This window comes from Delphinapterus leucas, chromosome 20, assembly GCF_059928025.1.
Source record: "Delphinapterus leucas isolate spDelLeu-1000000601 "Yukka" chromosome 20, BTC_Dleu_Yukka2, whole genome shotgun sequence".
NCBI classification, from domain to species: Eukaryota; Metazoa; Chordata; class Mammalia; order Artiodactyla; family Monodontidae; genus Delphinapterus; species Delphinapterus leucas.
The window spans coordinates 47,284,561-47,306,588 of NC_143148.1; the positions used below are offsets into that span (position 1 = coordinate 47,284,561).

The 22,028-nt window shown below is 45.9% G+C and overlaps 1 protein-coding gene across 1 annotated transcript in view; it reads left to right on the forward strand.

Moving 5' to 3' along the window:
• The window catches only part of HYDIN (HYDIN axonemal central pair apparatus protein), a 431,283-nt gene that overhangs the window by 396,110 nt on the left and 13,145 nt on the right, over nucleotides 1–22,028 (forward strand). Inside the window, exons 71-84 of the mRNA XM_089902455.1 lie at nucleotides 489–701; nucleotides 1,173–1,311; nucleotides 2,359–2,524; nucleotides 5,015–5,162; nucleotides 5,498–5,705; nucleotides 6,167–6,388; nucleotides 6,835–7,004; nucleotides 8,852–9,050; nucleotides 10,795–10,953; nucleotides 13,623–13,900; nucleotides 14,648–14,867; nucleotides 16,570–16,782; nucleotides 17,642–17,805; nucleotides 18,650–18,800. Coding sequence (XP_089758581.1) covers nucleotides 489–701; nucleotides 1,173–1,311; nucleotides 2,359–2,524; nucleotides 5,015–5,162; nucleotides 5,498–5,705; nucleotides 6,167–6,388; nucleotides 6,835–7,004; nucleotides 8,852–9,050; nucleotides 10,795–10,953; nucleotides 13,623–13,900; nucleotides 14,648–14,867; nucleotides 16,570–16,782; nucleotides 17,642–17,805; nucleotides 18,650–18,800 — 2,650 coding nt within the window. The remainder of the gene's footprint in view (nucleotides 1–488; nucleotides 702–1,172; nucleotides 1,312–2,358; nucleotides 2,525–5,014; nucleotides 5,163–5,497; nucleotides 5,706–6,166; nucleotides 6,389–6,834; nucleotides 7,005–8,851; nucleotides 9,051–10,794; nucleotides 10,954–13,622; nucleotides 13,901–14,647; nucleotides 14,868–16,569; nucleotides 16,783–17,641; nucleotides 17,806–18,649; nucleotides 18,801–22,028) is intronic.

Consider the following 22,028-nt stretch of genomic DNA (forward strand, 5'->3'; position numbering starts at 1 on the left):
GACCTTTCCCACACCTGGGCCACCTAAGCTTGGTGCTGGGGCTCGAGGTCTGCTCACATCTAGTGTACTTTCTCCAAGGAGCTCAGGGTAGTTTTGTAAGGATGTCTGAGTCCTTTTTTGTATCCCACTAGATGCCTATGAAAGAGCCCAGAGGGAAAGACTCTGTGCTGACCTTACAGCAGGGAGGTTTTCTCACCATTGGCAAAGGAAGTAACTTGAGGCCATAGTAAGGTACACAGAAGGAACCAGAATTCAGGCCTCTCATACTCAGCCCATTCATGCATCCATCCACTCCACAATTAATTAGTGACCACCTACTATGTACCATGTACTGTTCAAGGCACTGAGGTTATATTGCTGACCGAGACAGACCCAGCCTCTGCTCTCATGGAGTTCACATTCTGATGGGTGTCATATTCATTTACAACCACGAAAGCAAAAATCGATTAAAAAGTTAAAAATAGATCAAAATAACCTTATCCTCTCAGGATTCCTAACCTGCCACCTGGAGAGCAAGGCCCAGTCCTGTCAGCAAAAGGGCGGAGCTCCCTGCCCTTCTGCCATTTTGACCTGAAAGACTCGGACTACATCAGCGGTCATCGGCGCAACCCAGATCTCCGAGGGCCTAGTAGTGGGGCTCTGGATCCAAACACCCGGGTGATTGAGTTCACCAGCGTGGGCATAGGAGGGAAGTATCTCCGGTGAGTCATTTAGGTTTGCACTAGTTGAGTTCACATCCGTCAGTCCTTCTAAAAACTCAGAGTAGGAATTAAGAGTAGCAAGCTAGACTGACACGTAGAAGCACGCTTGCTATCCTGGGGTTTGACTTTAGAGAACTGCCTCCGTGAGGAAGCTGTCTTCTGTCTCCCTGGTTTTGACACTCTGGAAAACTTGGAAGACATAAAAATAGGATCCCTGACCACTGCCTTGACCACAGAGGATCACTGGGACAGAAGAGCCCTTGGTGTCATTATTATTCCAAAGTCCAGAACTCTAGCCACACTTGGGATCCCCAAGTGAGATGCAGTTTTTGTTTCTGCAGTAACGAAGTGCTCAGAACAGTTCTGATTCCCACATAAAGGAAGTGTGCTAGGGAACAGTCTAGAAAAGTTTCTCTTAATCCTCAAGCCCCTGTCTCAGTCTCTGCTATCGATTCTTCCCCCCTCGGCCAGGACTTTTACAATACTGAACCCGACCAATAGCACCTACTCTTTCTGCTGGGTCTCTGAAGAAATTGAAAGTCTCCAGAACCCTCCAGCCTTCACATGCCTTACAGAAAAGGGCCTCATCCTCCCTGAAAAGAAAGCTGAGGTGTGTATGAATGGGGACCCCTTGACCCCGGACTTTATTAATTCTATGCCCCTCTGCATAGCAGGTCTGCGGTAGAGCATGGGTAGAGTTAGGGAGAACAGCCTAAGGGTGTGTCCATCAACAAGTGTTTCTTGAGTGGCTACTCTATGTGTTAGGCAGTCCTCATGGACAAGACAAACCCGAGCTCTCTTGGTTGGCGATGGAGAAACAGAAGTTTTAAAAATTGAGATTATTAAAGCAAGGAAAGGAGAGTTGGACACCAATGCCTGGAGACTCTACTAGGACTCATACAAGAATAAGAAGTAAAGAGTTATTTTTGTCCAAGGGACTGACAGCAATAAAAGGACACAGATGTATTTTTACTTGGTCAGGCCAAAGGGCAAAACAGAAAAGTGGAGTCATGTTCCATGGTTTAGTCCTAATGTCCACACAGTGATTTAGAGCAGAGGGACAGACTTAAAGAAATACGAACTTGCTGGCCAAAACAGATCTGTGGACCCTATGTCCTATAAATTCCACAGAGAATCTTGGAGGCAGAAATAAATCCATGAAATGGAAATTCCGAATTCAGTTGCCTTCAGGAAGACCATACAAATGAATGACGCAGGCCAAGGGGACAGTGATAGGGAATGATGGGCACCAGAGCTGGCTGGCCACAGTGCTTCTCTGGAAGGTCACCATACAGAGCAGTGGGCTCAGCGTTGCTGGTTCTCCCAGACTTTTCAGGAAAAGCCCAAATTACAAGCTTCCCCCTTGAATCTTTCCATTTTTACATGCCATCCAGAGACATGGCATGAAATATGGTAGCCTAGCCAGCAGAGCCTGTGAGTGGGGTAGACCCCCCGAGAAATACTTGGTGGGCTGGGCAAACAGAGATTGATGTTGCTGGTACAGCTAAACTTACGTGCCCTTACAAAGAGGGTAGAAAGGAAGTGATGACCTGGTAATGTCAGCCAGCATAACCCCAGTGCTGTCAAGCCACTAAGGGCGCATGGAGTAAACACACAGAAGTGCCTCTAACTGCTCTGCTCCGAACTGTCTTCTCAGATTATCTTCCAGTTCACACCTTTCCATCTGGACATCTCGGAAGCATTCTGGACTTTCTTAATCCCCGAACACAACATCACAGTCCCTTTCCTGCTGGTAGGCAAAGCCACTGACCCTCTCATCAATCTGGACAAGTCACATCTCAACTTCAGTTGTCTCCTCATTGGTAAGGCTGCCCTGTTGGTTTATATTTAGAATTGGCATGACCCGTGGGGGAGGGGCGTGGGACCAACCCAGCAGTGCGCTGCAGGAGCAGACATGGGCAGGGAGCTCTTCCTGGTGCCTTCCAGAAGCATGTCAGAGGCCCTCTATCACTATTCACAAGGCCACAAAATATTCAACCTCTCAATCTAATTTCCATCAAGTGTCTTCTAAACCCACACACCAATAGCCTAAGGAAATTTAGAAGGCTTGCTACAGAGCCTACTTGGAAGATTCCTTTGGGGCCTGGACTGACTATGTTTATTTCCAGATCCCCACGTCAGCCCCATCCTGCTTGCATGTGCCCCCAGATTATGGCTGTATCTGTTTGCTTCTTGTTCTGTGCCAAAGTGATCACATTTCTCTGACACCCTTTCACACTTTTATCCAGCTCAACAAATATTACCGAGGCCCTTGTGTGAGCCAGGCACTCTTCTGTGAGCTGGGAATGCGATGGACAAAGCCCAAGTCCCGACCGTCATGATGGTTACATTCTAGCAGCAGGAAGCAGACTACCAAAACATGACAAAGCAAAATGTATAGCATGTCAGATGTTGATAAGTGTTCCAGAGAAGAATAAAGCAGGGTAGGGGAATAAGGAATGCTAGTGGGCAGTGGGAAGGTGACATTTGAGGTGGGACTTGAAGGACATAAAGGAAGTGATTGGCAAGTCCCTTATAACACTGTGAATCTATCACATGGATGTGATGTTTTGTGTGTGTGTGTGTAAAATACAACTAAAGTCAGAGGATTTTTTAGTAATTCATTAGATTTTATTATTTATAAAAGTAATATTCTTTATACATCAATCAACGTGGTGTTGTATACGGAAAAATGTAATAATCATTCCCCCCCATTCTATCTCATCCTTTCCTTTCTGTCAAAGGAAACCAGTGTTAACAATGTGATGTGTATTACTTCCATACATTTCTTATACTGATACATATAAACAGATAGGAGGAGATTGTGGCATTTAGTAAGGTTTTGAACAAATAAATGAGCAATGTAGCATAAGAATAATAAGACAAACAGGGTTTAATCTAGGAATGCAATGATGGTGCATTTCAATGTAATTGTTACATCAACAGGTTAAAGAAGAACCAGGTGATCATACTGATATATACTGAAAAGTCATTTCTAAAATTCAGCAGACATTCTCAACAAAAACTCTAATAGTAAAATAGGAATAGAGGGAAAAACGTGAATAAAGAAGATTAATCAAAATCAAGGGGCAGATATTATCTGGTAATAAACTACTAAAGTCACTTCAATTAAAGTCAGGAATTAGGCAAGGATGTTCATTATCACCGTCATTATTGAACACTTTCTTAGTGATTTTAGCAAATACAATAGAACAAGAAAATTAAATAATTGACAATAAACATTGGGGAAAAAAGAGGCAAAATTTTCTCATTATGCTGTTGCTGATGACTTCATACATAGATAACCTCAAGAGACTCTAGAGAAAAGCAAAACAAACTACTAGAATCAACAAGATAATGTAGGAATGGCTGGATGCAAGACGTGTGCAAAAATCAATGGTTTCTCTTTCTTTTAGCAGTAAGCACCTAGAAACAAACAAAAAATTCCATTCATAAGACCTATATGATAGCTAAGGATAAATGTAACGAGAAAAGCACAGGACCTATATGAATAAAACTAAAAAATCTTATTAAAATGCCCCCAAACAAGATCTGGACATTTGTCAATTCTCCCAAAATTCAATGCAAATTTAATCGAGTTTCAATTAAAATCCCAACTAGGGTTGTCAGATAAAATACAGGATGCACAGTTAAATCTGAATTTCAGATAACAATGAATAGTAGTTCAGAATGCCAAGCAATATGCAATATTTGGGACATACTTATACTAAAAAATTATTTGCTAAATCTGGCAACGTTAGTTCCAAAATGATCGGGGTGAGGGGGGAGTTGGAAAAAGTGATTCTGAAGTTCATGTGGAAAAATAAATGCTCTACAATAGTCAAGGAGAGTAAGAAAAAGCAAAACAGTGATAGGAGATGTATTAGTCAGGGCCCTGTCAGCACACTGGTGACATATCCAAAGCCTAATTCAAAAGAGTCCGATGCAGGGGTTGTTTACAGAGATATGGGCAGGGCTGAGGGGCCTACCAGCCCCCATTAACAAAAGCAGGAAGGCGTTGGGTCTGAAGGAACAAGGAGGATCCCAGGAGAGCTGTGACCCAGGCAGAGCAGCCACCTAAGAGGAACAGGCAGCTGATGGGGTAAAGTTCTAGAAGGAAGAGGTAGAGTCCCTTTGGGAGGAAGGGTCCTTGTAGAGCAAAAAGAAGGAAGAGAGGAGGCCAAAGGCCGAGGAGCTGGGAAGAGGAAGGGAAAGAAGCTGCGGAGCCTCTTCTACGAAGGCTTCCTCGTGCCTCCTGAGGTGGGCCAGGAGCAGGCACGAGGCCTCCCTGAGGGCAGTGTTTCCCCCTCCAGGCAGAGAGGCCAGGGAGACCGTGAAGATCACCAACAAGGAGGAGCAGAGGTTCCATTTTGCCTTCCAGGACACCTCCCGATATTCTGAAGGTTTCAGCAGCAGCCTGGTCGTGTGTCCCATGGAAGGCTGGGTCCCACCGCTGTCCAGGTAAACAGAAAGGAAGGCCCCCAGGACTGCACTCACCCAACATGGCAGGGTCCCAGGCCCACCAGCCAGGAGAATCGGTTTCCTAGTGAATTGTAGAGCACTGAGAACTTTAAGCTCTTGTTCTCAGTATTTTCTTATGTTTATATTCTTTTCCTTGCTATCCACTGTGTTTGCAAATCCATAAAGCAGTGGCCTGCCGTGCCTGGCAAATCTTCAAAATTCATCGTGATTTGGAGTTAGGATGCCTTTTCCTCCTAGTGTATAATAGTTTAGTATTCAACCTTCTTTAACAGGTTGGTCTAGTTATGTAATCTGCTGTCTTCATCCCCAACCAGGTTCCCAATTGATATTTTCTTCACACCGAAGCAGGAAGGAGAAGTGAACTTCAATTTGATCTGCAATGTGAAAAAGAAAGCCCACCCTCTGACCTTAAATGTCAAGGCTCAGGGCTACTCTATGAATGTAGAGGTCAAGTGCAAGGACAAGACTGGCACCATCACTCTCTTGACTCCCAGCCAGACCACGACTCTCAACTTCTATGAGGTAAAGACGAGAGAGGGCCTCGCTCTCTCTGTTTCCACACTGGCTGGGAAAAGCAGTACAAGTGAATTGTCGCTGAATCTCTGTTTCAAATGCCGGGGAGACCAGGAGAACAGAAACATGCCAGGAGCAGCTCCACCCCCAGAATGTGTATGGTTCTGATGTGAAAGCTTATTTTACTTTTCAGAGGGTGGAGAGATGGGAGAGAAGGGGGAAATGCTTGTCTTAAACCTACAGAAGGATGTTTTGCTACCAAGTGAGATCTAAGCATTAAATTGTCATCTCACTCTTCTCACTTAGTAGCTCTTGCTGGACTCGCTGAGCTAATGAAACTCAACTCACGAAAATCACCTGCCATCACTATTACCCACAGGGTGTTTTCCCCCAACGTGTTGCATATCCTGACCCCACAGAAGGGAACCGTGGTTTGCATTCACTCAGCATTCAACTCTGTTCTCTCTCAGGTGGAGCTGAATGAATGTGTCCAGTGTGAATTCAGCTTTATCAACACCGGCAAGTTCAACTTCAGCTTCCAGGCAGAGCTATCCGGCCCCAAGTCCCTGCTGCAGTACTTGGAATTTTCACCCATGGATGGCAGTGTGGATGTGGGGCAGAGTGCACAGGCCTCCCTGTCTTTCCAGCCATTTAAGAAATGTGTCTTGAAGGGCCTGGAACTCAAAATCAAGGTGAGACCACTTAACATTGTCCGACACTGAACGCACTCAGAGCATTCTGTCTTGAGAACTATGTCTGATGGCCACCCTTAGCTGCAAGGAAGGATGGGAAGTCAAGCATGTTTCCCAGGCACATTGGCAGCCAGAGTCCTGCTAATGAGGAGGCCCTGGGAGGGAGACGTTGGGTAAGGGCTGGCAGTCTCTGCACACCCCTCCGCCTTCAAGCTGAATCATCGCTGCAGGAGCAAAGCAAGAGCCAACGTCGGGCCCAGGCGCAAAGTCGTCCACCGTGCTTTCCTTAAATAGACATGTAAACTGTTCATCAGAATCTCTGCAGATGGAGCCCTGAGACCTGAATCTTTTTTAAGCACTCGACTGTTTCCCTCCTTCACCTGAGGGCGTAAGGGCCCTTCCCTCTCACTTCTAATCACACTCCACCTGCCATTCCCTTCCCACAGATCAGCCACGGTCCCACATTTTTGTGCAGCATCTCAGGCTGTGCCGTGAGCCCAGCTGTCCATTTCTCCTTCACCAGCTACAACTTTGGGACCTGCTTCATCTACCAAGCTGGGATGCCCCCATACAAACAAATCCTAGTTGTCTCCAACAAGGAAGAGACGTCTATGAGGTAAGCAGACTTCCCAGAGCTTCCAGATGATTCTGCCACTCCTGTGGGTCCTACAGCCTCCACACAGGTGGGGTCCTGCCAGGACAGAAAAGGAAGGATTCTGGGAAAGCCTCAGACACAGGTGGGCGTGAAGCCTGAGTCTCCTTTCCCCACCGCTAACACTCATACTTGGATAGCCATGAGCTACTCTGCTAAAAAAAAATCCTCTTCTGGAAATGAGGAGGGCAGTGCCGAATGACCTGACAAGAGGTTCGATGGCTTCCATTTATTTTCCACATGTAATAGATGTGGGAACTGAGGTTTGGAGAGTTAAAAAGTTAATTTCTCAGGCGAGTGGCCTTGCAGTAAATGGCAGATCTAAACTGAGCCTGAGCCTTCTGATTCAAATCCAGCCTCTCTGTGCCATCCCTGCGTAGAATGTTCCAGTCCAGGTTTCTGGGCCCTATTCCAGACCTAAGAAAACAAAACTGGCCCAGAGACCTATGTTTATTCAAAGTTCTCCAGGTTAGTACTCTGCAATTGAACTTCCTTCAGTGTCAGAAATGTTGTATGTCTGCACTGCCCGGTGCGGTAGCCTACAGCTGCACGTGGCTGTGGGGCACTTGGAATGTGGCTAGTGCCACTGCAGAACAGAACTTCATTTATTTTATTTTATTTTAATTAATTTTAACTTTAAGAGCCACATGTGTCTAGTGGCTACCATATCACATAGCACAGGTCTAGGTTCAAATCCCAGCACTTCCCTAGCTATGTGACCTTGGGCAAAATTTTTAAACTCTCTGTGCCTCTGTCTCCTTGCCTGAAGCGGGGGATAGTCGTACCTCCCCACAGGGCTATTAGAAGGATTAAATTAGTTCCTTTAGAGAGAGCACTTAGAACAGTGCCCGGAACATAGGAAATGCTCAGTTTTTTTTATCTGCTGCTACTGTTGTGGCGGTGATGGTGGTGATGATTCTCCTGAATGTTAAATTACAAGAGTGTCATGTAATTTTAAATACTAATTCAAAATCTTATCTACCTACACTCCTCCTTGCCTGATTTAATCTGAGTCTTACTTTGCTTAAGGCATCGCGCGCTCTATTTTATTGCCTCAGCCAGAGTCCTTCTCTAAATACCCGGAAGGCAGGTGAGGAGGGGCTGTAATGGAGGTCTACGTGCTTCCTGCCCACAAGTGAAGGGGGGTGGACATGATCTTTGAAGGTCCCTTCTAGCTGAGCAATTAGCAATAATAATAATAGCTCACCTTTATGGAATGTTTCCTCTGTACCCTGTCTAGTGACTGATTTAGTCACTTTATCTCATTTAATCCTCACAGCAATTTTATGAGGTAGCCATCACTACCCGCATTTTACAGAGGAGGAAACAGAGACCCAAATGGGCTGAGTAAACTGTTCTCAGGTCACATGGCTAGTTAGGGATAGAACCCGGATCCACACTCCTGTCTGTCTGACTCTGGACACGTACTCCTCCCCACTGTGCTTTACCACCCAGTTACTTCAGGAAGCTCCCCCTTCTTATGAAAGGGTACAAAACCATGAGCTGCATTATCAAGGAGGAGAGGATAAAGAAAGGGAAAAGAGCACTGGGCAAAAGGTCATGAGACTTTGCATTTGAGGCCTGGCTCTGCCAGGATCTCTAGATGTGATCTGGGGGAAGTAACTCGACGGTGCCCGGGAGACCACGGGCTGGATCACTGCTGAAGTCCCTTCCAGCCCTTACATTTGGACTCCAGGAAAACTGGGCAGGACATCAAGCAGTGGATCCAGCTCAGAGAAACAAGGGACAAAATCTCCCCCTCTGGGTCAGGCATCCGAGAGCTTACACACCTTCCTCCTGATCTTCTCCAGCTTAGAGTGTTTGTACACCAACACCAGCCACCTCGAGGTGAACTTCCGAGTTGATGTGGTGAAGCCAGGAAAGACACTGGAGATTCCCATCATCTTTTATCCTCGAGAAAGTATCAATTATCGAGAACTCATCCCCTTTGAAATCAATGGGCTCTCACAACAAGTAGTTGAAATCAAAGGGAAAGGCACTGAAATGAAGGTAAGAGCCAGTTGGGGAGATCCTCGGGCTGGGCGCCCCTCCTTCTTGCCCTTCTTTGCCCACCTGAGCCCACCTGCCACCCCCTCAAAGTCTCCTGCCCCCAAGCTGCTCTGTCAGGGGGTCAACCAGTCCCACCAAGGGGTGAATCGTAAGATCAGACCCAAGTGAATCACATAGATCTCATTCAATACCAAACTTCACTGTATCAAAGGATGCAAGTAATCACGGGAGATCACTGGAGAAACACTCCTTTTCTTGGAGAAGTTTGAGACTATCAGATGCGGCACCCAAGCACGTCCTTTTCGTCCCACATCAGGGCATGTAGTGTTTTCAGGTTACGAGGCAAGACTTGTTTTAAGCTCTATATGCAGACAAACCTTTCAGTTATGGGACATTTTTCCTTAACACCACACAGACTGACATTCTCCAGCCAGCCACAACTCCCAGGATCCTATTTGACTGAGGGCCTTCCTTCTAACCAGGTGCTCCTAATAGGAAGGGACTGGTCCGGTCCTGCTGCTAATCCCTTTCTTCCCAGTGTCTGGTTAACATTTAAGGTGTCTGTCTGGTAGGAGTATTTGCGTTTAATAGGGAGTTTTGGAAAACTGAAGACCTTCCAAGATCCTCGGCAATGCATGGGACATTTCAGCAACCAGAGAAAATGGGAGGGGTGTGTTCTGGCAGCCTTCCCATCAAGCCAGAGAGCCACAGGACCAGGCCACCTGGTGTGTCTGCACCCGAGCCAGCGATGGGGTCTCTTCTGATGTCATTGATTCATTCGAGTGTTCATTCTTTCATCACTCATTCAGCACTCACTGTGTCAGGTGCTTTGCAGAAATCCTGCAGAGGAGGCTTAAGCATGTTCTCTCACCTCCAGGAGTTCACAGGGTGGGGTTGGAGACCCTTGCCTTTGTACACAAAATGGAAACATATGGGCAGGATAGAAAGAGCGTGTAGGGGAGGGATGCAGTTTAGTGACTGGTCAAATGACAGTGACCAGTGGGTGCTATTCGTGTGGGTCATGTCATCCTGGAGGACAAGGCCCAGCCTGACCTTGGCCTGATCCAGGTCAGCATTTTGATCAGTACGTCAGATGAGGACTTTGAAATGTACCTGCTTCTCCCACCTCCGCTGCCACCATCACCTCTCACTCCTAAAGGCTCTGCCCTCTTCCAGTCCATCTCCACAGAGGAGTGAGCCAGGGCACCCTCCCAAGATACACACTTGATGGGGCCGCTCCAGGCTGCACTGGCTTCCCACTTCTCCCAGAAGAAAGCCTGACCCCTGTCCGAACTGTCTTCCCGTGTCTCCCTCTCGCTCCCAGCCACAGGCTGTGAGTCCAGTCCACTCCCTCCAGCTCAGGGCCTCGCCACAGCTTGTCTCCTCCCTCGGGATCCAGCCCCACGCCACCCTGATGCAAACCCACAGGATCCCACCCTTCCTTTAGCTCTCAGTAGGAACATGCCTTCCTCAGGGAAGCCTCCCTCACCCCCAGGCTGGCTCAGCCCCTTGTACCCTGAGCTTTTCCTTCCTAACATCTCTGAACCCGGCCGTAATTATGTGATTGTGCAACAAGTTGTTTAGTGGGCATTTTAAGCACATAAATGTTTGTTGAGTGGGCGAATGCCCATCCAATGTGAAGAATGAGAAGGAACCAGCCTGCCTCACCAGGGTCCCCATATCGTATTTCTTTTTCTCATTAACTGATGAACCTCCTAGCCCTGCTCTCTTTCTTGTCCCACAGATTTTAGTCCTCAATCCAGCCAATAAGACTGTGAAGTTAGGAGCTGTCCTGCCTGGACAGGTGGCGAAGAAAACGATTTCCGTCATGAACAACAGCCAAGCCCAGCTCACATTTGACCTGTCAGCCCTGTTCTCGATTCCAGAACTCCAGGACCCCAAGGTTGGTGCTCGGGCCCCTAGTGGCATCTTCATGCCCCATCCCTTCCCCCACCCCCCACCCCGATGACAGGGATGGCCGCGATAGCAACACTGACACCTCACGGTTCTCGTGCACCTTCAGTGTGCAGGGCAGTTCTGAGAGCTCTCCCTGTGCTGCCTCTGGTCATCTTCACAGAAACGGTATAGGGTGGTGCTTCTGTGATTCTCATTTTACACGTAAGGAAACCAAGGCTTGGAGAGGCTACATGCCTCTAGAGGGCAACAGTGATGTAGAAAGAGAAGTGCCCTTGATGGATTCAGAAGATCTGGGCTCTAATGAATATACATATATCATCACAGCAGAAAATTTGAAAAATATGGAAAATCACAAAGCAGAACATTTTGCCCATAATCTCATACCCAGAAATAATCACTTAACGTTTTGGTACCTATCTTTCCCTGGTTTTTCCTACACATTTTTTAAATAAAATATTAATGTTCAGATTGTTTTGAAACCTGCTTTTCCCAACTTGAAATAGCTCCTAAACATTCAATGTCATTTGTTCCTCTATACCTCCATCATGCAGACGGACCAATCGTCTGTTTCTGCTCATCTCAGGTGTTCCTGATTTTTTATTTTATAAGCAGCGTTGTAATACCCATGTAAACAAAACTTTGTGTGAATCCATGACCCTCTGCTTAGTACATACTCCTAGGAGTGGGCTTCTTGGACCAAAAGGAAGAGTATGTTTCGATATACATCACTCATCTGCCCCCGAAAGCTTGTCCCTCTTTACACTTCAATCCGCTGTGTGAAAGAAGCATGCTTGTTGCCAAATCCATGTCCTCGAGCTCCCTAAATAGAGAAGCTACAGTCCTGGCTGCCGTCTACCCATCTCACAGTGTTTGGGTGGCCCTTTGAAAATGGACCAGGTGTATTTCGTTTTGAGGATGGACTATATCCATTCCTTCATTCAATTCATTCTTACATTTACTCAGTAAATCAGTGCTACGTGCTGGAAATATAAAGGTGTGGCTTAGTCAGCTTGGGCTGCCATAACAAAACACCACAGACTGGGTGGCTTAAACAACAGACATTTATTTTCTTACAGTTCTGGAGGCTGGAAGTCTGACATTAGGGTGCCAACATAGTCAGTTTCTGGTGAGGACGCTCCTCCTGGCTTGCAGACGACCACCTTCTTGCTGTGTCCCCACATGTCAGAGAGACAGCAAGCCCCAGCTCTCCGGTGTCCCTTTTTATAAGGGCGCTAATCTCATCATTAGGGTCCCACTCTCTTGACCTCATTCTAAACCTAATTACCTCCCAAAGGCCCCATCTCCAAACACTACTCACATATGGACTTGGGAGGACACAATTCAGTCCATAGTAAGGTGAATATGACGTAGACTCTGGTCTGGTGGAGTTCACAGTCTTTTGGGGTCACAGACACATGAACAGTCCCAGGAAAGCCTAGAAGCTGCAGAAGCAGGGTGTGATTCAGGACCAGGGCTGCTCAGAGGAGGGCCTCACAGTGGAGAGAGGTCTGAACTGCGTTTTACAGGATGAAGAGGTATCTCCCAGGCAGACTGGTTGAGGAAGAGTGTTTCTGGCAGGCAAGATTATATAGGCTCAAAGGGGTTGATGCTTTTGGAATCCTAGGTGTGATTCAATGTGGTAGGAGTGTTGTGGACCATCTGAGGATTGCAGGATACAGGAACACTGGCTGTGAGAGGCCGACCAAAGCAGGAGACCCAGTGGGCATCTCGTCCCTGGACCCCCACATCACCCACTTTGCCATCCAGAGAAAGAGGGAAAACTTGCGGCTTCCCTTTCCTCATTAATCCAAAGTAAAGTCCTCATTCCAGTGGGTCAGGGCCCCTCACAGTTTGGCTGCACCAGTTCTGCCTCTCGAGGTGGTGAGACGAAAGCTGCCAGAATGGCCTGGACCGGCACCGTCACCCCGGGGGGTCACTTCCATCATTGTGTTTTGAGAAATCTCTAAGGTCACTTTCCTATTGTGATTCTCAGCCATTATCTCACTCCCCCCCACGCCTCCCTGCCCGCCACAGTCCACTTCCGGTGGCTGCTCAGCACTCCGTGCCAAAGGGAGCTCAAGGATGAAAAGGGTTTGACTTCCTTCAAGCTGATTTTGATTTGATTTTTACCAGGACCAAGGGGAGAGAGCAGCCCCTTATATTCAACTTCCAACAGCGGTTCTCAAACTTTAGAACACATGAGTCCTCAAATGCAGGTTCCAAGCTCTCCCAAGGAGACTGGTTCTCTTGGGCTGGGGCAGGACCCAAGAGTCTGCCTTTTAACCAGCACACTGGGAAATGTGATACAGGGAGCCCAGGGAGCGCGCCTTGAAAACCACCGGAGCACTGAGTCTTTTCTACTTGCTCTTACTGTTTCCTCCACCAGAGAACGGGGTTATTTGCAAGGGGTTGGAAAGAGAATTAACACTGATTGAATGCCTGTTACGTGCCACACATTTTGTACGGGTGGTCTGGATCTTCACCATAGAGTAAATCACGGAAAGTTTCAGTAACTCACCACAGGTGACACAGCTGGTGAGAGGGCAGAATGATATTACACCTGGCCTGATACGGTCCCAGCAGCATGACCCCCAGAAATGGAGCCTCAGGAGCACCCCACCCTCAGCTGCTGAGGCTCGTTGTCATTTTATCCAGGTCATCACCTTGACACCATTCCACAACATCACTCTGAAGGCCAAAGAGGTCCGGAAGCTGGAAGTCAACTTCGCCCCGAAGAAGCGTGTCCCTCCCTTCTCCGAAGAGGTGTTCATGGAGTGCATGGGGCTCCTGCGGCCCCTCTTCCTCCTCAGCGGCTGCTGCCAGGCCCTGGAGATCTCCCTGGACCAGAAACATCTTCCCTTCGGACCAGTCGTGTGTCAGACACAAGCGACGCGTCGCGTCCTCATGTTGAACACAGGCGACATGGGTGCGAGGTAGGAGAGCCCTCTGGGCCTGGATTCCCATTTAACTATCCCAGGACCCTCTAAAGTGGTTAAGATATTGTCCCCATTTCACAGATGAAGTTGAGGCTCAAAGTGGTTATATGACTTGCCAGCAGGGACCCACCCAGGCACTACTTGGGGAATGCTGCCATAGCCGTGCCCGCTGCGCACCACACACCTGCAGGGGGCACCCTTCACACCGACCTCAGTTGAACAGTGCCCTGAGGCTGTGGTATGGCAGCCTTGGCACTGGAAGCACTGGTCTGCACCATCCACCCTCTGTGTCCTACCTGGACCAAGTGCCAGACCACAGAGGCGGTGACCACACAGGGCCATCGGATCCCAGTGCCACCAAGAATAGGGGCAACTCTCATGTGAAGGGATCATCTCCACCCCCCTGATCAAACCTGAGAGGCAGTGCAGGGAGCAGCTATGGCCACAGTCTCAGGAGGGTTCCAGTCCTGGCCTGGCCACATCCTAGCTGTGTGACCTCGGGTACACGTGTAAGCGTGTTCACGCATATGCCCCTCAGTGTGCCACTTCCCACCCTGCTCAGCCCCAAGGGAGAGCCTGGAGATCCCACCCAGGAATGACCTGGCCTTTGTCCCACTGCCTCTGCTTTGCCCAGTAGTCTGAACCTCCCAGCTAAAAGCACAGGCAAAATCTCTTTTCTCAGCAGGATTGAGGACACCCCAAGGATATTAGTAAACTACTTTGTCTCCTTTTGTCTTGGAAAAGGTTTAAATGGGATGCCAGAAAATTTGAGCCTCATTTCTCCATCAGCCCGGAAGAGGGCTATATCACCGCAGGCATGGAGGTTTCTTTCGAAGTGACTTACCATCCTACTGAGGTGGGCAAGGAGATCCTCCATAAAAACTTGCTCTGCTTCATCCAGGGTGGCAGTCCTCTGAGCCTAACCCTGTCTGGAGTCTGCGTGGGACCACCTTCGGTAAAAGAGGTCAGTAGGTGCTGCCCACAGATGGGCCAGTGGCCAGAGTGGGCCCAGCAAGCCCCACAGGAGAACTCAGTCAGGCCTTCTAGAAACAAGTGGCCCTGTTCAAACAGTCCTTGGTGCCCACATCAAACATGTAGACCTGCTCCCTCCTACCCCAGGGCCTTCGCACATGCTGTTCCCACCGCTGATATATTCATTTCCCCCTCTTCATCTAGTTAATTCCTATTTATTCTTCAGCTCTCAACTCAAGCATCTCATTCTCAGGGAAGGTTGTATTGAAATCTCGGGCTAGATCAAATTCTGTCATAAGCTCTGTAAGTAAGGGGTGAACACCTTTCGCTTTCTCTGTGGTTAAAAAGTGGGCTTGGGTTAATCCTCTGCTAGCCCTGTTCCTGGAAACCTAAAAGTGGAAACCTGATAGTTCCTGGCAACACTTCTTATGGTCATAGACACCTGACCTCCATCTCCTGTTGTTTCAACAATGTTATATAAATGGAATCATGCAGTATGCTATCAATGTGTATGTACAAGTCTTGGCAAGAATATATGCTTTCATTTTCTTGGGTAAGTATGTAAGAGTGGAATGGCTGGGTCATAGGGTAGATGTATGTTTACCTTTTTAAGAACCTACCAAATTGTTTTCCGAAGTAGTTGTGTCATTTTACATTCCCATCAGCCACGTCTGACATTTCCACTTGTGCCGCATCCCTGCCAATACTTGATATGGTCAGTTTTTTTAAACTTTAGTCATTCTAACAGGTACGTGGTGATATCTCATTGTGGTTTTTAATTTGCATTTTCCTAATGACTAATGATGTTAAGCATCTTTTCAGGTACTTATTTGCCATCCATATATCTTCTTTGTTGAAGTGTCTGTTCAGATCTTCTATTTTTATTGGGGTTGTTTGTTTTCTTACTATTGAGTTTTGAGAGCTCTCTGTATATTCAGGACACAAGTTTTAAATTTAGATCCTCAGTCTGTTTAGAGTTCATTTTTATATGTAGTGTAAGACATGAATCAAAATTCATTTTTTTTGTACATGGATATCCAGTTGTTCCAGCAGCATTTATTTAATCGATTATCCTTTCTCCACCGAACTGCCTTTGTACTGTGGTCAGAAACCAACTGATAATATATGGGTGGGTCTCTTGCTAAACTCTATTCTTGTCCCACCGGTGATCTCTTTGACCCTCTTCACACCAATGCGACATTGTCCACGTTGCTAAGCTCAATGGCTAGTTCTCATGGCTCATCTTACTTGACCTGTCGATAGCATTTGACACCTTGAACAAGCCCCTCCTCTTTCACGCACTTCCTTCATTACATGGCCTCCAGGGTACCACCCTCTCCTGGCTTTCCTCCCACCTTATTAGCTGCTGCTTCTTGTCTCCTCTTCTGATTTTTCTTAACATTGGAACATGCCAGTCAGGAATTAGTCCTGAAACTCCTTCTTTTTTCCTAAATACACTTACTTCTTTATAATTTCATCCAGTTTCTTGGCCTGAAAAAAACATTGCTATACTGACAACACCCAAATACATATATAGAGAGGTAGATATAGATATATAGATAGATATAAATAGATATCTATATATCTATAGATATAGATATATAGATATCTATATATATATATGGCCTGAACCTTTCCTTGAACTCCAGATTTGTAAATTCCACTGCCTGCTTAAGGTGCCTGTTTTCTTCCAGGTGGTGAATTTCACCTGCCAGGTACGCTCCAAACACATACAGACCATCATGCTTTCAAACCACACCAACCAAACCTGGAATCTGCACCCCATCTTTGAAGGCGAGCACTGGGAGGGGCCCGAGTTCATCACCCTGGAGCCCCATCAGCAAAACAAGCCCTATGAGATTACCTACCGGCCCCGCACCTTGAATGTGGAGAACCGCAAGCATCAGGTAGGTTGAGCCCCACCTCCCCCACTGTTTTCCTGGCATGGTTGGAGGGAGGAGTTGTGTGAGAGAGAATGTTAAGACAAGAGGGGACCCCACAAATGGTATTGGATCCACGGGGAATCATGTCCAAAGCTTATCAAGTCCACAACTTCCCTTTTTGTCCGTGTATTTTCATGTTTAGGGGATTCTCTTGGAACCAGGGGCTCAGTTCTAAAATGGAGTCCTCAACTAAGCATCAAGCAATTAATACTTCGTTTAAGTGCACAAATAGCATCATAGTGACTGTAATAAAAATCAAAAAAAGAAAAGAAGCCACAGTCTTCCACCTCCCCTCCCCTAAAAGAGCTATTTTCTTCCGTCTTCGCTACCAGTCCTTATTCAAATACAGCCATAGCTGCCATCACAGCATCCTCAGTTTTGCATCCCGTTTACTTTTCCTTTACATTATGTCATGAGCATTTTTCTATTTAACTATGTAACCTTTGTGATAATCATTTTTAACGACTGACTAATATTTCATTGAATGACAGTTCCATAATTTATTTAACATCCCCCAGTTGTTGGATGTTTAAGTTATCTCTAAATTTTCATCAATATAAGTAGTTCTAATATACACATGTATGTATATATTTAACTTTTTCTGCTGTAGGGGTTTTTCTTCAGTAAGTTCCTTGGGATGGGATCCCTGGCTCAAATACACATGAACATTTTTATGACTCTTGGGAACATATTCCCAAGCTGCTTTCCAAAGGTGTTATGCTTATTTGCAGAGCCTCCACTGATCCTGTGCTGCTGCCGTGCCTGAGAGGTAGCTAATAAAGGACCCTCTGTGTCATTCTGACCACATTTCTTCTTCTCTTAGGGCACCCTCTTCTTCCCCCTCCCAGATGGGACCGGCTGGCTGTATGTACTGCATGGGACTTCCGAGCTCCCCAAAGCCGTGGCCAATATCTACCGTGAAGTGCCATGTAAGACGCCCTACACTGAGCTCCTACAAATAACCAACTGGCTGAACAAGCCCCAGAGGTGAGGGAGTGGGGGAGACGGGGGGAGGACTCGCACCGTCGAGCCTAGCCCCTCTCCTGGTCAGGGCCCCTAGAGGACAGTGGGGGCTAAAGAGTCAAAGTTCTGTGCTGCGGCCAGGCATTGCTTAACTGAGCCCCAGAGAGAGTCTCCTGTTCAGCGCTCTCTGTGAGCAGCTGATAACTTGAAAATCTCCTAGAACAGAGCCTGGCACAAAATAAGTGCTCAGTAAATGTTAGCTGTCATTATGATTATCAAAACGATAATTGTGGTGGTTATTATTGAAAGCCCTGTCTTATCACCTAAGCCACTGGCCAGAGAAGGAGGTCCCTTGGATCTTGTACTTGCAGTGAGAGTGGAGGAGAACAGAAGACCTAGAGGAGCTTGAGGCCAACCAGCCTGGTCCCCTTCTTTTATGGAAAAGAAGCCAAAGGCTGGGAGAAGAGAACTGCCTGCTCAGCATAGTGGATGAAGGCCCAGACCCAAGCTGAAATGCTAGTTCTGCCAATAACTAGGCCTTGTTAACTGAGCTGTCATCTTCCTTCTCTCAGCCTCAATTTCTTCCCTAGTAAGATGGAGAGGATAACGAGAGGTACCGCCGACAGGCACTGTGAGGACTAAAAGCCTGTAATGTAACACGCGTGGTGCACCGACTCAGTTCTGGCACAAAATAGGCGGTTAGTAAATGGTAGTTACTGTTATTGTTAGTGACAGAGTGAAGACTAGAACCCTGGACCCGTGTGCTTTCCATGAAATCAAGAGTGGAGATGGCACCTTGCCTTCTTTCCTTTGGGCAAACTGTCTCATTTTGTCTGTCCTCTCTTCTTGCACCCCTGTGCTCCCCCAGATTCCGGGTCATTGTGGAAATGTTGAAACCGGAGAAGCCCGACCTGAGTGTCACCTTAAAGGGCCTCGATTACATTGATGTGCTGTCTGCCTCCAAGAAAGACTACAAGCTGAACTTCTTTTCCCACAAGGAGGGACTGTACACAGCAAAGGTATCCACATGTTAAGGGCACTGCCCTGGGACCCCAGAGGTTTGACCCTGAGGCTGATGATCCCTGTGTTGGGAGTGAAGATGCCCTCTCACAGCCAGCCTAGCGTTATCCTGTTAGGCTGACCATTTAGAGGGACCAGGCAAAGGCATTCAGGATTCCCAGACTCTTCAAGATGAGACCAGATTGCAGGGCTAGCCAGCCAACGTGTAGGTCCATTCCAAGCCTTCAAGGTGGCAGAATCATGAAAATCTTTAAGCAGTAGGTAACAGTGGACCAGCAAACACCAGACCACAAAAATAATAACAAAAGATCCCTTTTCTGAGGGCTTATACAGTGTCCAGCATCATGCTGAGCCCTTGACACAGCTAGTAACATCAGAGCCAGGATTCAGCATAGAGCCGTCGACTCTAAGACTCCTCAGGGTCTTTCACACGTGAGCTATTTGTCCTAATTCATTCGTCAATTGAACAAGCATCTCTTGAGCACATGTGCCATATGCTATACACTATGTGCTGGTAATGCAGCAATGATCAAAAACAGGCACAGTCTCTGTTCTCCTGGAACACACAGTCCAGTGGAGGGAGATGGACATTCATCAAATAATTGCACTATGAATGCATAATTATAAAATGGCCTAAGTGCTGTAAAGAAAAGGAGCATATGGATCAGTGGCTCACTGAGAGGTCAGGGCTGAAGAGAATTATAGAGGAATTACCCGCTTACAGGTAGTACTTGAAGCCAAGATGGAGGATGGAACCACCTAGGGAAAGATTTTAAAGTGAAAAAGTAGCATGTGAGCACAAAGAAACGGCAAGAATAAAAGGAAATAATAACAAGTACTGGCAAGGGTGTGCAGAACATGAATCCTTCACGCAGTGCTGGTGGGCGTGTAAATAGTGCAGCTGCCTTAGAAGACAGTCAGGCAGTTCCTCAAATGGATAAACATAGAGTTACCATAGAAGTCAGCAATTTATACCCAAAATAGGTGAAAACATACGTCCACACAAAAACCTGTACATAAATGTTCATAGCATCATTATTCATAAAAGCCAAAAAATGGAAACAACCTAAATTTCCATCAACTAGTGAATGGATAAATACAATGGAATATTATTTGGCAATAAAAAGTAATGGGAACAAAGTACTGATTCATGCTAACACTGAAATGAACGCTGAAAACATTATGCTAAGTGAACAAAGTCAGTCACAAATGGCCACATATTATATGATTTTGTTTAAATGAAATGTCCAGAATAGGCAAATCTATAGGAACAGAAAGTAGCCTAGTGGTGCGTAGGACTATAAGGGATGGATTGGGGGAAGTGGGAATGATTGTTACTGGGGACAGGGCTTCTTTTGGGGGTGGTGAAAATGTTCTAAAATTGAGTGTGGGGATGGTTGGATCACTTTGTGAATGTATTAAAAAAGCACTAAATTGTACGCTTTAAATGGGTGAATTGTATAGCATGTGAATTGTACCTCAATAAAGCTGAAAGGAAATATGAGACATAAAATATACATCAAGAGGTTCTAATACCCATCTAATAGGAGCTCCCGAAACAGAAAAACAAGATAATAAAAGGAAGAAAATACTCTATGAAATAATTGAAGAAAAAAATGTCCAGAGCTATTTGACAAAGTCTGAGTCTTCTAATTGAAGGAACCCACCAAGTTGCCAACCAAGGTGAATGAAAAACAGACTCACGTCTAAGTACATGAGAACAAAATTTCAGAAAACTGGGATAAAAGAGAAAGTCCTAAATAATTCTAGAGAAAATAGATGGAAGTAATATTCACAATAACATCAGATTTCTCATGGCAACACTGAATACCAAAAGCAATAGGGTAATCTATTCAAACTGTTTAGAATGACTTTCAATTTCAAATGCTTTTTCCAGACGAGACTATCATGAGAGCAAAATAAAGACACTTTTAAACATGCAAAGACTCAAAGTAACCAACCCATATACACAACCCCTATCTGAAAGACGTGCTACAAAATTTAAAAATTTTCTTTTTATAATTTGTACACAATTTATGTTTACGTTAACAGATACAGTGGAAAATATGAAACATTAATTCTAATTAGCAAAATGATTCCTCTTGTAAATGAATCCAAGAGGAAACTACAAGGATACAATGAACAAAGAATCAAAATTAAATTGATAGGTAATTTCAAGTAATTGTTGAAAAGAAATCTGAAATTAATATTTCATATGACCTCAATATAGGAAATAGCAAGGGGAGGGATAAAATAAGGCAATGAAAAGAATTTTCTTTCATTTGGAAGCAAATGGGGAGATAAGAGATTTTCTCATTCATAGAGAAGGGTAGGGAGAGAATTAGAGCTATTTGTAAACTGTAGGTATGAACAGAAAAATACCAGTAAATATATTTATTAACATACAAGTGAAGGGACTTCCCTGGTGGCGCAGTGGTTAAAAATCCCCCTGCCAATGCAGAGGACACGGGATTGATCCCTGGTCCAGGAAGATCCCACATGCCGCGGAGCAACTAAGCCCATGCGCCACAACTACTGAGCCTGCGCTCTAGAGTCTGTGCACCTAGAGGCCGTGCTCTGCAACAAGAGAAGCCACTGCAATAAGAAGCCTGTGCACCACGACGAAGAGTAGCCCCGGCTCGCCGCAACTAGAGAAAGCCCATGCACAGCAATGAAGACCCAACGCAGCCAAAAATATAAATAAAGAAATAAATTTCTTTTTTAAAAAAAAATAAAATACAAGTAAAATTTTGGGTAAAAATGACAACAAACCCAGATCACAGGATCTCTTTACAGTAACATATATACTGAAATGAACAATAACAACCTAAAAGTGTTTTAACAGTCAAAAATACTTTTGCTTCCGGTTACGTTGGAGTAACTAGACCCTCACCATGAACAACCATAAAACTGGACAAAATATCTGAGGTGACTCTTCTTAGGCATCGGACAACAGGCAGCGCAATACTGCAGTCCATCAGAGAGAAGAGAAACCTATGCAGTGAGTCCTGTGATTGTCCTCTCTGGCTTGGGACAATTTCCTGACTGCTGTGTTGTCAGCTCTAGAGCAACTACTAAAAATCTATTATTTAAAAATATAGGTAAGAAGCCAGTAGAGGAAATGAAATATATTACAAAAGATTACACATTGATCCAAAAGAAGGCAGGAAAGTAGCAAGCAAGGAATGAAAAACTAAGAGACAAATGGAAAAGAAATAGCAAAAGGG